Here is a 15,867-nt window from a genome sequence, read left to right on the forward strand (position 1 = left end):
AACAAAAAAAACCTCTTTCTTGACTTCACTACTCTCAACACTACTCTGCCTTCTCCCTTCGAAATGGAACCTCCCTAAATAATCATTTACACCAGCTGCCTTCACTCTTCACCTTCCATCCATCCTCAAACAAACGCTATGGCTTCCATTGCCATTACATGGGACAGGCTCCCATCAGGGTCACCAATGACCTCCACGTCACCAAATCCAACACTTTATCTGTTGGTCTCTCAGGAATATTTGAAACAACTGATAACTCTCCTCTTTATTTATTTTTCTTTTTTTTTATAATTAATTTTTATTGGAGTATAGCTGCTTTACAATGTTGTGTTAGTTTCTACTGTACAGCAAAGTGAATCAGCTATACCTCTCTTCTTTCCTTAAATACTTTTCTTGGCTTCTGTGACAGCACATTCTCTTTTCCCCCCTCTTACCTCTCTGGTTATTTTTGCTCAATCTCCTTTGTCAACTGTTCCTGCTCTACTTAGTCCTTAAATGTTGACACACCTCAGAGATTAGTCCTAGGCGCCCCATTTCTTCTCAACCTACCCTTTCTGTAAGTGACTTCATCCACTCCCATGGATTCAACAACAGTCTACACACTGACAACTCATGAATGTATACTGCCAGCGAGACCTCTCTTCTAAGCACTAGACCCACATATCCAGTGGGCTACTCAACATTTCCCATTCAATTATCCTATAGGAACCATGAACTTAATGTGTCCAAAACTGAACTCATGATCTTTCTTTCTGAAATGTTACTTCTCCACTAGCGTTCCCAGTCTTAGTAAACAATAGCATTTACCAGCCGTGAATACCAGAAACCTGGGGATCATGTTTGATCTCTCCCCATTTTCAGTCTACTTACTATTTCTAAGCTTCAGCTTCCTTATCTACAAAATAGGGATAACAGCAGCATCTGCCCCCACAGGACTGAAGTGGGGTTTAAATGAGAAAGTATATGTAAAGTGCTAGTAGACTGACTGGCAAATAGTTAAGAGTTCAAAGAATGTTAGCTTAATTATGCTTAATAATTAATTAATCATTATTATAATTACCATAAAGTCTCTTTTATTCTCCCTCCTAAATATTTCTCAAAATGGTCTACATAACTCCATCTCTCCTACCACTACAGTACTTCAAACCATAATCAGCTCTCATTAAAACTAATGCAACTGCTTCTCACCATTGGTCTTTCCTGTGTATTCTTGCCACTCTAATCCTTTCTCTATCACAAAGCAGTCATGATGTTTTGAAAATATAAATCTGATCATGTCACTTCACTGCTTAAAATCCTACAAACGGCTCCCCACTGCCCCCTGGACAGAGTCTAAATCCTTAACATGGTCTACAAGGCTTTGCATGAACTGGCTCCTGTCTACTTCTTCAGTCTCATGTCTTAGCCAATCTCCCTTTCTGGTTCAGTCTCCTTCCAGCCCAGGGCTTTTTCACACGCTGGTCCCTCTGTTTAGAACATCTTCCGCAGTTACTATGCACGCCCAGCTTCTCCTCGTCCTTTAGGTCTTGGCTTAATGTGTTTCTCTCAGGGAGCCCCCACCCCTAGCCCTTTGGAAGGGGCTGGATTCCCCTGTCATGTGGACTCACTGAACTTTTCTGTTGTTCTACTAATTATAACTATAAAAAATAATTGGCAGAATGTCCTTCCTTTTTTGTCTACTTGGTAAAATCCTAACTGATCCTACAAAATCTAAATTGAACACTTTCTTTGACCACCCCTGGGCAAAATGACTTGCATTCACATACCCTTACACACATACATGGTAGTTAGGTATTTGTCTACATGGCTTTTTTCATGACCAGACTCAACTCTGTGAATGTCTTTGTGTCTCCAGCGACCAGTTCAATGCCTAAGACATAGTAAATACTCAGTGAATATTTTTTTAATTGAATTGAATATTATGTGGTATCGTAGAGTCTATTAAGTAACATAGAAATTTAGATACATCTTATAAGAAAACTAGTTGCTATCATTCATTAGTAACATTCTAACCCAAGAAGATTTAAATTCGTGCACAATATCGGAACACAGAATGGATTGCTATTTTCAAATCATGAACAGGTTTAGAACTGAAAATAATTCATTTTTCTGGAATGGGCTAAATGGCTTTGTAAAAGTGCTTCTTTTTCTTTTTTCATCTTTTGATGCTATCACATCATTTTTTCTCACCTTCCAGAAGGACGCTAACCAATGGTGTGCGGTCACTGTTTTTAGTCTGTTGGACCAGCAGCTCCCCATCTTCTAGAACTCGAGTAACTGGATCACCCCATTTGATGATACCATTCATAATGTAACTTGCATAATCCTCTTGGTTTGTGCCAAATGCCTATGAAGGAAAAGGACAGTTTAAAGCATTTTCAGCGTCAGTATTAAAAATTAAATATTTAAAGGTATAAAGGATGAGTAATAATTCCTACATGCTAGGGCTATAGCAATATCCCATATTAATATAAAAAGCCTGAAAAGAAAAGAAAAACTTTTATAATTTCTCATTTAACTTTTTACCCAATTGGAGCAAAAACTGCTTCACGTGACTTAATGGAATAAAAAATATATTCTAGGCTCAGATTCTGTGAGGGCTCAAGCCCTCGCAATCCCTGAGAAAGGGTATGTTCCAACGTGCTTGTTTCTATAAGGAGTACATGGGTTGTGGCCTTCTGTCAAGAGCAAAGAGAAAGAGAGAATATGGATTTAGAAATTAGAAACAGTTGGCTCAGCACACAAAGATACTATCCTAACACTGACTGTAGGTGTCAGATATTAAAATGGAAATATGAAATGGTAATGAGGAGATCTTGTCCACATACGCTTGGTGGTAGGGGATATAAGTCGAATCGCACCAAAAGGTAAGTGTGTGTGTAAATGTAAGATTTAGAACGAGCTAGAAATGAGCAGAGGTAATGAAGATTGAAGGGTTAGGGAAAGGAAAGAAAAGCAATTGCTATATATAATCATTTCATTTGTACTATATATTGGGGCATAAATCACAACCCTTTTCATTTTCAACTTCTAATCTCAAATTGTAACGCCCATCAAACCAGCTACCAAAAGTAGTTAAAAACTTTAGTACTTATTTACTTAATTGAATAGCATTTCCACAAGGTTAACAGGAGAAGAAATGAGTAGGAAAATATAACCCAATGTAATATGAAGCTCATATAGCTTGACAATTTCTAATTTAAAAAAATTATCACAACCCTCAAGTCAAGTTCTCACTCCCCAATGTCTGGAATAACTTTAACAGCTCTTTAGAACTTGCACCTAACAGAAAGTCATCCTTTGTAATACTGTTTATAAACAGTATACAGTGGTCTCATCACTCTGTTACTTTGCCACCAAATCAGTTTTCAGACCACTCTTTGGTCCTTGCATACACTAGTGCTTTGATTCCTGAGTACAGAGTAAAGTTCTTATTCCCTGGTCTGAATATGGTAAATGCAGTGGCTGTGTAAAAAGTTATAAAGGAAGAGCCTAATAAATACTGGTTGGAAGGCTGTTGTAGGAAATATGTAGATTGGCTGGCTTTTGTCTAACAGCACTGAGATACATGAACCAGAAAACAGTGACCCTCCCAAGCTATATAGTATGTATGAGCCATCCTTACTTATCCTGTCATTTCAGTTTTTGTTTTATCCCCCAGATCCCTGGAATAAATAAAAGTTACTGCTTACTTAACTAAGTTATCTTAGTTGCCCCTTTCCTTGTAGCCAAATTACCTGCCTTGAAAAAATTTTAAGATAGATCAGTTAGGCTGGGCTCTAATATTTTTGGTAACTATTACGAATAATAACAGCAAAAGATTAAACCATTTCCACTGCTGAGTAACTTTTGAAAAGTCAGTTAAAAGTCAGAATAGTCATAAAAAAGCAGACAGGGGGCTTCTCTGGTGGCATAGTGGTTAAGAATCCGCCTGCCAATGCAGGGGACACGGGTTTGAGCCCTGGTCTGGGAAGATCCCACATGCCACAGAGCAACTAAGCCTGTGCGCCACAACTACTGAGCCTGCGCTCTAGAGCCTGTGCGCCGCAACTACTGAAGCCAGTGAGCCACAACTACTGAGCCCGCGAGCCACAACTACTGAGCCCGCGAGCCACAACTACTGAAGCCCACGTGCCTAGAGCCCATGCTCTGCAACAAGAGAAGTCACCACAATGAAAAGCCCGCACAACACAACGAAGAGAGTAGCCCCCGCTCGCCACAACTAGAGAAAGCCCACGCGCAGCAACAAAGACCCAACGCAGTCAAAAATAAATAAATAAATTAATTTTTTAAAAAAGCAGATGGGCTAAAACAAGTTGATTTTTGTCTTTAAAGGAGATACTTGCAACAAATAATTGTTGTCAAGGATATATAAAGAACTTATACAGATCAAATAAAAATAAACAATACAACAGAAAAATAGGCAAAACACATGAATGGCATCTCACAGAAGATACTCATATGGCCAATAAACATATGGAGAAATACTTCATAGGTAATCAGTGAAATGAAAATCAAGACCAAAATGTGATCCCATTTTACATCCAACTGAATGGCAAAAAATAAGTCTGACAATACCAAGTGTTGTAGAGGATGTAGAGAACAGGATCTCTTTTACATTATTGGGGGAAGTGTTCATTGGTTCAACCACTGAAAAAAACAGCTTGAAAGTCTTAGTTTGAATTGTACATTCATATACCCAGCAACCCAGCAATTTAATTCCTAAACATATATCTAGGAGAAACTCATTCAAGAATGCTTTAGCAGCAGTTGTTTGTAATAACAAAAAACTGGTAATGTTCCAACTGCCCATTGACAGGAAAACAGACAAATTGTGTTAGTCACACAATGGAAGGCTATTCAGCAATGAAAATAAATGAGGCATAGCACAATCATATAGATGACTTGATAATAAAATACATAATAAAATAGCAAGTCTCAAAAAATCAATACATACCATATTTTATTTTATACACTGTAGACTAATGACAGTATGTCATGAATTAAAGATTAAGGTTAATCTAATTCTGTGCACCCAAGGTCCATTGAAGAAAGAAAAACAACATACACACCTTTTTAAGGTTCTACAATTTGTTTTTGTATTAATATAGGACTCCAAATAATGGTTACTCAAACATGAGTGGTTGTTTTATAGAAAAATGGGTTAATGACCTTATAATGTATTCTAAAACTCCAACTATGACTATTGAGTTTTGAGTATATTTTAAGAAAATTGACACCTTTTTAAAAAAGGGCACTGAAAATGGTTAAAAGTTTTAGAAACTATAGCAGTTAGAGGAACTGGAGGTATTGAGCAAGAAAAAGGGATGCCTTGGAGGAGGGTGGGGAAAGGGAGAGAGAAAGGAGATGAGAATTACTTTTAAACATAATAACTAACATATGAAGGATGGATGAATTAGGATGAATTTAGGTTTCCGTAGCTTCAGATTATATAAGAACTAATGAGAAAACTATTTCTAGTTCAGAACAATTTAAGAACTAATAATTAGAAAGTCTCAAAATTGAATGGTCTGCCTTACAAGATGGTGAGCTCCCTATCATGAGAAATATTTCAGTAAGTCTTGGTTAATTACCCAGCCATCAGAGTTACTGAACAGATGTTTCTTATATTGGACAGTTCCAGTACTGAGATTTTATGATTTTTTTAAAAACTACATGTGATATAACCTTCCAAAATATTGGGTAAAATGGCACTTATTTTTCCCCTGAATTATTATTATTATTTTTGGCTTATACATCACTCGGTATTCATACTCACTGGTTTGATATCATTCTCCAAAGAAGCAAGGAAGTCTCCTCTTGTCACCTGCAGGCTCTCTGCTTTCTCCATGTCCACTTCCACTTTAGTACTGGCCTGATTAGAAATGAAAACAAAACGTTAAGGACTTCCAAGATTTAAGAATATTTTCAGCCTAAGAATATAACACCTGAGGATATAAAAGGCGTATTTCCACAGACAAAAAAAATCTCTCTCAAATTCACAAACATACACACACACACACACACACACCCCTACATATACATATATTATGCCTTTTGCCTGAACAACTCCACTTCTAGGTGTTTATCCCATGAATATACTCACAAATGTGCACAAAGTTATATGTACCAGGATATCTACTAGAGTAATTTGTAATAGCCGAAGACTGGAAGCAAATTAAATGTCCACGAAGAGGGTACCAGTCAAGTAAATTATCACATATCTTTACCAAAGGGCACTGGATAGAGTTTTTTTTGTTTTTATTTTTCAAAATGAGGCACGAGGAGGAGAAACTATATAGAGAGGGTCTCTAGGAACAGTGGTTTTCATCCTCGGCTGCCTATCAGAATAATGCCTAGAGTCTTTAAAGATATACACACACACACACCTACATACTTATATAGATGCCCAGCCCCACCCTGCAGGATTTTGATTTAACAGGTCCAACAGAGGGTCCATGCATTTACATTTTTATAAAGTGCACAGGTGGTTCTGATGCTCAACCAGGTCTGTGAACCATTATTCTAGGAGACCAAGGACCTACAACTTTGATTTTTACTCATACTCTCTGCTTGAGAATCTATGTGCCAGCTCCAAATATTCTGCTTATTGCACCTGAAGCTACCACTTAGAACAGACATCTGCAGAAGCATCAAGGCCTTTATCAGCACTTGGAGCTGTCTGGACCTGATGAGTGATTGAGATACCAACACACTTTTTAATGTGACTGGGCTCACTCCCAATAGCACAAGACAAGTGAGTCTAATTTTTAAAATGGTACTATGGGCTTTAAAAAAAACATATCTTCAAAAAAATCTGACTACAAAACCAAAGCATGTTAAGCAGTATCAACCTTCCAAAGGTTATTATAAAATATGAGTCATGTTCCTTTAGGAATGGACTGCTGAGACAAATAAAATGACAAACATTCTGTAAAACTCAGCCTTATGGGACAAAAAGAACTGTCAGAAAACTAGATCAAGATGGCAAACAGAACACTTTTATTTGTCTCCCTTCCTGCCCCAAATCCCATGAAATGACAGAAAGTGAGAGAGAATGGTTAAAAAGTATGGAACATGTATCTGGAAGTTTTAACACTGATCTAAGAGGAGTCTCAGAAGGAAGAGAAAAAAACAATAAAAGACAGAAGAAAAAAAATTTCTCCGGCTGAAGAGAGGTGTATCTTTGTAATTTAAAGGTTTCAATGAGTGATCAGGGTAAATGAAAAGAAACCCACATCTGTCTAGACACAGTGTTGTAAACTATCAGAACACCAAAGGTGAAGAGAAATTTCTAGAACCTTTTTGAGAGACAAAAACAGGTCACCTGTAAAAGGAACCAGAATAAACACTAGAAACTAGAAGACAATGTAACCATGTCTTCAAAAATCCATCTGGCTATCTATCTATCCTAGAAAATGATTCTCGTATGTACACAGGGAGGCATAGGCAAGCATCTTCATAACAGTGTTATGAAATACTATTATGATTTCCTTTTAGAGTGAAACTGAATTCAAATGACAGAAACATATAGCAATATGAAGGGAAAATCTTGTCTATCTTTCAGCATTTGCTGAAAAATATGACAGATTTCAGGACTGCAGCTGGTATGAACCTTGCATTTTTACTACTAAGAAAGAACTCACCCAATGAATTAAAGTGAATTAAGATGGCTGGGGGACAGTTATTTTAGAACAAGTTGTTTTTAGACACTCCAGGAATTTCAGAAGTCACCTAATTGTAAGTAATCAATACTACAATGATAAACCTTTCATACCTATTCATTAAAATAAGTTTAAGGACTTCTCTTGGCTAACTTTTACTATTTTGTCAAAATCTCAAAATGTTATTTAAAAAAATCTACAATTCTGAATTTTTACTCATTCAGAAAACCTTTTCTTATTTGTCTGAATTAATGTGATTTTTTCTGCATTTTATTTATAACAGCTAATCAATATGGAAGAGGCAACATCTTTCAGCTTATACCTGCAGAAACTAATAAACTTGTATTTCAACACTAGCAAATATCCAGTGGTCACACTTAAATTTCATAACCTTTTAAATCTGACCTTTCAAAGTTCTTATCATTCCTCTTAAATTAAGGGTAGAATGACCGTAATCATTCAAAATTCTACAGAAAATAAAAAAGAATTTTATTGAAATTCTGAAAACATAAATCAGCTTTGATTCAGTTGTAAAGTGTGTGTGTTTGTGTGTGTGTGTGTGTCCTCAATTTATTTCCTTATAACAGATTAGAGCAGAAGAAATTTGTGTTATCTTCTCTACCTGAAGCAGAAATTCCTTTCAAGCTAAAAACAACCAAATGTCACATGAATTTTAGTTGACCACAAACATGGATTCAAGCACAAGTGACATGCACATCAGGTGTTCATGACTGGATTTTCCACTTGCTTCAAAAAACCTGAAAGAACAGTTTAACAGGGAAGGCTTGTTTAGTTTATTCCACCTGACTTTGTTTAAACCTAATTCTTTTGAAAAGGAAGCAAAATAACACTAATAATGGCTTTTTTCTTGGCCATGCCAGTAGACTTGCGGGATCTCAGTTCCCCGACCAGGGATTGAACCCAGGTCCTGGCAGTGAGAGCACCGAATCCTAACCACTGGACTGCCAGGGAATTCCCAATAATGGCTTTTTATAATACAAACAAAGAACATCATAATAAACAGATGAATGTTGTGTATAAGTTCTACACCAACTGAGGCACTTCCACAAACAGTATTTGATTTCATTTTCACAAAAACTTGATGAAATAGGTAGTTATTTCCCCTTGACAAATCAGAAACAAAAAAAGTGGGAAGAACTGTAACACATAACCACACCTTCTGACTACAAAACTTGTGATTTTTCCACCGTTTCTCATTTCCTCGTGTGTAAATAAATCCAATACATGCTTAAAGAAAGCATGTTTCTTGACAATGGCTTAGAGACACTTTGGGATAAGATTATTGTGATAAAAATGACAAATGACTAAATAAGATAAAAAATCCAGTGGCTAATGATATGAAAAATCTGATACCTAATAAACTAGCTATTGTGGATTATAGTATCAAGAAGCACTGATGTGGTCTGAGGTGAAAGATCGGTATCGTGGGGAGTAATTTTCACATCATTTATACAATTTTTCTTGAAGTCACCATCACTTTTTCTAAGACATTTCTTATGACAAGGAGAAAGAATGGATGAATGAAATGAATGGGTCCATTCTATAAAGGACCCAATACTATATTTCCCACACTATCCAGTCCTTCAGCATTCTCAATTTTTTTTTTGTTTTGTTTTAATGCAGTAGTACTAGTATCCTCCTCCCCACTGGGCCTCCGGTATTTTAAAGAGGTTTACCACCTTGTCTAAAGTGGCCTCTTCCATTATGGCATTCTTGAGCTAGAACAAAGTCAGTTCCATTATGTAGGGGAATTATGGCTTATAGAAAGAGTTTGATACAGAATACATATTTACTAATTTAAAAAATATTTACTAAACAGCTACCATATTCTCAGTATTAAGACCTATATGAAATACTGTGGGAGATTCAGAAATGAATAAGATATGGACTTAAAGTCTACAACAGGGGTTGACAAACTTTTTCTGCAAAGGGCCAGATAGTAAATATTTTAGGCTTTGTGGGCCATGCAGTCTCTTTTGCAAATACTCAACTCTGCCATGGTAGCATGAAAGCAGCCACAGACAATACATAAATGAACAAGGGTGGCTGTGTTCCAAAAAAACTTTATTTATAAAAACTGGTGGTTGGCTGGATACGGCCCATGGGCCACAATTTACCGACCCTTGGTTTAAAACCATTGCCAGGGTATACCCGAATAAAACATACTCAACCTGACTGTTCAGGCTTTTACTACTTCCTGCGTGAATTGTTATACAAGTTCCCCTCTCTTGTCTTATGTCACCAACTTCACTCCCCTAAATACTCCACTCGACAAAGCTGCCAGAGTGAGCTTATGTTTTAACACTATGTCACTGCTATTCTTAAAACTCTTCAATGGCTTAGCACTACTCACAGAAAAGAAGTCCATACTTCTTAGCACAGTATAAAAGGCTCTTTGTGCTCCATCCCCTGCTTTAGCCTCCTGACTTATCCCCCACATCTCTTTCTACCTCCCCTTCCCTACCTTTTATGCTGCAGCAGTACTGAATTACTGTAACACACCATGCTGTTTGTGTGTCTCTGTTCCTTTGCATATTTGTTCTTTCTACCTAAAATGCCTGACTCCATCAGGAAACATATCCACCCAGAAATTCCTCTGTGAAGGCTCCTCTCACCCGACAAGCTGACCACACCTGACACCTTTTCACTTCCTTACCCCATATGTACTTTCTATTACTGCATGTGGCGGATTAGACTGTGAGCTGCTCAAGGGTAGGCAATTGGAGCATTAACCCCTAGTACAGTGTCTGGCACACACTAGGCTAGATAAATCCACTGATCGAAAGTCAACAGAAGGTATTGTAAATGATGCGTTACTATTTCTTTTTTTTTTTTTGGCCGCACTGTGTGGCTTGCGGGATCTTAGTTTCCCCACCAGGGATTGAACCTGGGCCACCGCAGTGAAACCACCAAGTCCTAACTACTGGACCGCCAGGGAATTTCCGATACACTACTAGTTCAAGAAGGAACAGAACATACCATTCTTGAAAGGGAGAATGAGAAAAAGTTTGAAGAAAGTGGTGGTACATGAGCCAGGTATTGAAAAAATAAGTAAACATAGAGGGTAAACGTTCTCAGTGAAGAAAAAAAAAAAAAAGAGGTAACAGCAGAGAAGTAGAAAAATACATTAATATCTGATGACTGGTAAATATTCAATATTTTAGTTTGGCTAAAGTGTATGGAGGGCTTCCCTGGTGGCACAGTGGTTGAGAGTCCACCTGCCAATGCAGGGGACACAGGTTTGAGCCCTGGTCTGGGAAGATCCCACATGCTGCGGAGCGGCTAAGCCCATGAGCCACAACTACTGAAGCCCATGAGCCTAGAGCCCGTGCTCTGCAACAAGAGAGGCCACCATAATGAGAAGCCTGCGCACCAAAACAGAGAGTCCCCGCTCGCTGCAACTAGAGAAAGACCGTGTGCAGCAATGAAGACTCAACGCAGCCAAAAATAAATAAATAAATAAATAAATTTATAAAGTGTATGGAGAATAACCGGGAACACATCAGGAAAGGCCAATTTAGGGTCAGATCTAAGAGGACCTTAAAGACCAGACTAAGACTTCTGTACTTTGTTCTGTAGATCATGGTGAGTCACTGAAAGTTTCTGAAGAATAGAATGGTGTGAAACAGGAAGGTTAATCAAACAGAAGACAGGTGGTGGCAATGAGAACTGAAAGATACCGCCAAGATAGAACTGACAAAATTTGGCAAATAACTTGATGTAGGACACAGTAGAGTGGTAGAAATCAAAGATAATCTTGGAGTTTTAAGCTTGGGAAATTGGGATAAACAGGGAGGTAGGAGCAGGTAAGAAAAAACAACAACAAAAAAGTGAATTTGGTTTTGGAATATTAAATTTGAGACCTGATAACATATCCAGGTAGAGGTATTTGGTATAAATCTGAAAGTGAGAGAAAGATACTTTCAAGAGATGAGACATAAATTTGGGAGTCATCTAACTACAGGTGATAAGTAAAACCTCAAGAGAAGCGATGGTCAAGGATCAAATGTACTTTATCAAATTTTATTTACCAAAATGAAAGTATCCTTTGTATGTATTTCTACCAAAGTATCAATAACATTATTGTATTAATTTGCAAACATATCCATTTCCCTGACTCTCTACTCCTTGTGGGAAAAGGTCGTGCTTTATTATCTTTGTGTCTCCTGCTTAATACCTTGAAAATAGCAGGTATTCAATACATTTACTTAATGAAGCAGCCCCCGTAATTCTAGCATGTAGAAAATCCAACTTCCTATGTCATGATACAAGTCAACACAGCACAAATTTTTAAAAAATTCTTCAAAATCTTCATCTTCACGTGTCTGTATCAAATGGTGGCCACCTAAGGTAAATGGGTCAGTGGTTACCATGGGGCAGATGCTACCATTATCTTTTTTCCAACTACTCGGAAGATTTAGCAGTTGACAATTAATCCCTATACCTTTTACCATGTCTATTCTCCATCAAAAGTCAGTATTACCCTAGTCCTTAGTATGCTTGAAAGGAAAGAGAAAGAATACTGGCATGGTATTTACAGGGCTGCAGACTCCTAATACACGGTAGTTGATTTCACTGACCTTTATGTGTCTGTTCATAGCAGTGGACTGCGCTGCTCGCACCAGACCCTCGAGCTCAGCACCGCTGAAGTTCTTGGTCTCTACGGCCAGTTCTTTTATGTCTACATCAGCAGAGAGCAACTGATGCCCTCTCATCCTTGCTGTGTGGATGTGAAGGATCTGGAGTCGGCCTTTCTCATCTGGTAAGCCTGATAAAATTGAAAATAAAATAGACATTATTATAATCTTAATGTTTTTCTTATAGGTACTCAAGCGTGTAAATACCTGCTTCTGATACACAACTTTTCTAACAAATATTAAGTTATATGACTTTGCTCCTGCTAATGAACTCTAATTACACTCCCCTCCCCCAATCAGTGACAGATCTATTTACCTATCTCCATTTTAACTTCCAGTCTTCCAGGTCGAAGGAGAGCCTCATCTATGAGATCTGGTCTGTTGGTCATTCCTGAGCACAGTTGTTAAAACAAAACAACACACAAATTATCAGAATTCAAAAATAAGATAAAATGCCCCTTCAGTATGTGTAAGAACAGCAATTTCCCTGACAAGCTAAGAGGACATTTTATAAAAGTCAAATAGAAAAGCAGTCATTTTCAAAAATATCATTTGTTCTCGAACTAATGAAAATACCTGGGGACTTTGCTTTAGTATTTCACTACTGTACAGGCCAGTGGAATATAAATGTAATGAAATCTTCAAATATTTAAAAAGAAAATTTTAGGTTCAGAGAAGGTAAGTAAACTATCAAAGTGAGACAGGGGCAATGTGAACATGATCTGTCTGACCCCAACATCCCTTCTCTTTTTTGTAGGCCAATGGTTTTCAACCTTCATAAACGGCAGAATTTTTGTTTTGTTTTGTTTTCAAAGTCATCTTAAGAAGAACTTCAGTACATAAAGCAGTTAAAAAGATAAGTTATAATAGGGATGCATGATCTGAAGCTCAAACCCTGGCCGCACAGACCCTGAAGTAGCTCTGAGGACTCCTGGAGGCCTACAGGACCCAGTTTGAAAACCACTGCATTACATCGTGCAGCCTTTTTCACCTGTTAACTATAAGTTTAAAGCCATGAGTTGGGACTTCCCTGGTGGTCCAGTGGTTAAGAATCCGCCTTCCAATGCAGGGGACGCGGGTTCGATCCCTGGTCGGGGAACTAAGATCCCACATGCCACAGGGCAACTAAGCCCACATGCCACAACTAGAGAGAAGCCCGTGTGCCGCAACGAAGAGCCCGCGTGCTGCAACAAAAGATCCCACATGCCACAACTAAGACCCAACGCAGCCAAAAATAATAAAAAATGAATTTTAAAAAAAAGTGAGGAGTTTTATTAAAAGAAAAAAAAAAGCCATGAGTCACTAAAACCCATTTTTCATTTGTCCTATTAAGGCTAGACATTAAAATAGTGAAATTCTTCAATATCACTTGATTCTAATTTGGAAACACTGGCAAAATAGTATAATTACAAGCTACACAAATCTGAATTCAGAACCTATGTATCTAATGTTTTTGAAATCATAGTACCTTTTTTTTTTAAACCAAGCAAACATACCAATGACTAAGATGTTGTTTAGTTGCTCTACCCCATCAATTTTGGACAGCAACTGGTTGACGACAGTGTCATGAACTCCTGTGCTACCAGCCATGCTCCCTCTCTGTTTGCAGATGGCATCAATTTCATCAAAGATGATGATGTGCAAACCACTGTTAGCACCAAGCTAGTAAAAGAAATAACATTAAAGATCATAATTTGAATATATTATTAAACAAACTAATCAAAAGAGCAAAACAAAGCTTTCTCGCTTTTTGATTAATAAATGTAGCCAATATAATCATGACTGCTGCCCTCTCAAAGGTGTTGGAACTGCAGTCTCAGAATTCTGCAAAGTGAAAAGGCATTCCAGAACCTCATATTTAATAGACATAAAACGAAAACACACATTATATACTGATGAAAATGAATAGTCCATCATAACTAACTATTCATTCACACACATTTCTTATCTCACTCTTTGAAAGAAGAACTGTCAAGCATTTCTTAAGTCAATGAACGGCAGCTCCCTCCCATTTCCCCTGAGTTTTGGTGAGAGGATAGCCCCCAAAGCAGTAAGTTTAATATTTGTCATACTATATAGCTGAAGAGTAACTCCACACAGAGGTGGACTGGGAATTGGGCAAATGGGAGAAGATACTGAACTTGATTCATATTCAGTTATATCGTATGAAAACAGATTGCTTCTTCTGAACAGTAAAGTGAGAACAGAGACAAAGTTTATAAAAAGAACATGATCAAGCAGATGCTGTTTCTTCTACATAGTGATTTCTGTTTTACTTTGTCAGATATAGAGTTATCATTAAAAGAAATCAGTTTATATATTTTGAACTTTTAATAGATGCAAATACTTTTAAATGCCAATAGTTCACTAGGTTAAGTTAACATGGACCTTCTAGCAATTTATATTTAAGTAATTAAGCCTCTTGTTAGGAACCAAAGGGGGAAGTGCATTGCAGAGATTTTTTTTTTTTTTTTTAACAAAAACCATTAGGGATTAGCAAAACAAAACAGGTGAAAATGAACATAACCTAAATATGACAACATACGGATGGTATAAATGATGGGCATAATGAGATTCAAGATTAGATATGGTTGGTATTCACTAAAACTCTGGCAAGGATACCATTTTTTTTTTAAATGGACTTAAAAATTTTACTATGAAAGTACTAGATGTTAACTGAGCAAAAGTTATAAAACAAATAGAAATAAGTTAAAAATAAACTATATTATATTGCTTAAAGATAAATGCTGTTAATGCAGATTTATTTCTGTTTTAATTTTATTTTAATTAAAAATTGGAAACTCACTGCATCTTGCATTCTCTTGAACATTAACTGTTTTTTAAAAACAATTTAAAATTGTTATTTTGGGTTCTAATTGCAAAATACATGATCACTATAGAAAACTTTAAAAAATACCAAAAGATGTAAAGAAATCTCAATCATCCAAAATTCAACTAGCTAGAAATAACTGATATTATTAATTTGGTACTACATAAAAAGTTTGTATCTCTTTTTTTCAGCCCAGATATTATCTTAAGCCCTTTCCCATGTCTATAAATACAGCTATACATTATGAGTTTTAATGGCTCCATAATGTTTCATCATATGACTGGTTTCACAATTTAATTCCCCTACTCCACATTAATTCTTTACTGTCACATATTCAACAATTTCAAAGTTTTTAGTATCAAGAAGTTGTTGCAATGAACTTTTTTTTTTTTTTAAAGAAGATATTGGGGGTAGGAGTTTATTAATTTATTTATTTTTGCTGTGATGGGTCTCGGTTTCTGTGCGAGGGCTTTCTCTAGTTTTGGCAAGTGGGGGGCCACTCTTCATCGCGGTGCACGGGCCTCTCATTACCACGGCCTCTCTTGTTGCGGAGCACAGGCTCCAGACACGCAGGCTCAGTAGTTGCGGCTCACGGGCCTAGTTGCTCCGCAGCATGTGGGATCCTCCCAGACCAGGGCTCGAACCCGTGTCCCCTGCATTAGCAGGCAGATTCTCAACGACCGCGCCACCAGGGAAGCCCGCAGTGAACATTTTT

General features: G+C 37.2%; 1 protein-coding gene across 4 annotated transcripts in view; it reads right to left on the bottom strand.

The window, feature by feature from the left end:
- The window catches only part of NSF (N-ethylmaleimide sensitive factor, vesicle fusing ATPase), a 157,106-nt gene that overhangs the window by 42,519 nt on the left and 98,720 nt on the right, over window positions 1-15,867 (bottom strand). For all 4 annotated transcript variants that reach the window (XM_022589013.2, XM_089901362.1, XM_089901363.1 and 1 more), the window contains 5 exons: window positions 13,819-13,984; window positions 12,639-12,713; window positions 12,266-12,453; window positions 5,780-5,875; window positions 2,191-2,347 (listed from right to left, as the gene is read on the bottom strand). In XM_022589013.2, coding sequence (XP_022444721.1) covers window positions 2,191-2,347; window positions 5,780-5,875; window positions 12,266-12,453; window positions 12,639-12,713; window positions 13,819-13,984 — 682 coding nt within the window. The remainder of the gene's footprint in view (window positions 1-2,190; window positions 2,348-5,779; window positions 5,876-12,265; window positions 12,454-12,638; window positions 12,714-13,818; window positions 13,985-15,867) is intronic.

Source organism: Delphinapterus leucas, chromosome 19 (assembly GCF_059928025.1).
Source record: "Delphinapterus leucas isolate spDelLeu-1000000601 "Yukka" chromosome 19, BTC_Dleu_Yukka2, whole genome shotgun sequence".
NCBI lineage: Eukaryota > Metazoa > Chordata > Mammalia > Artiodactyla > Monodontidae > Delphinapterus > Delphinapterus leucas.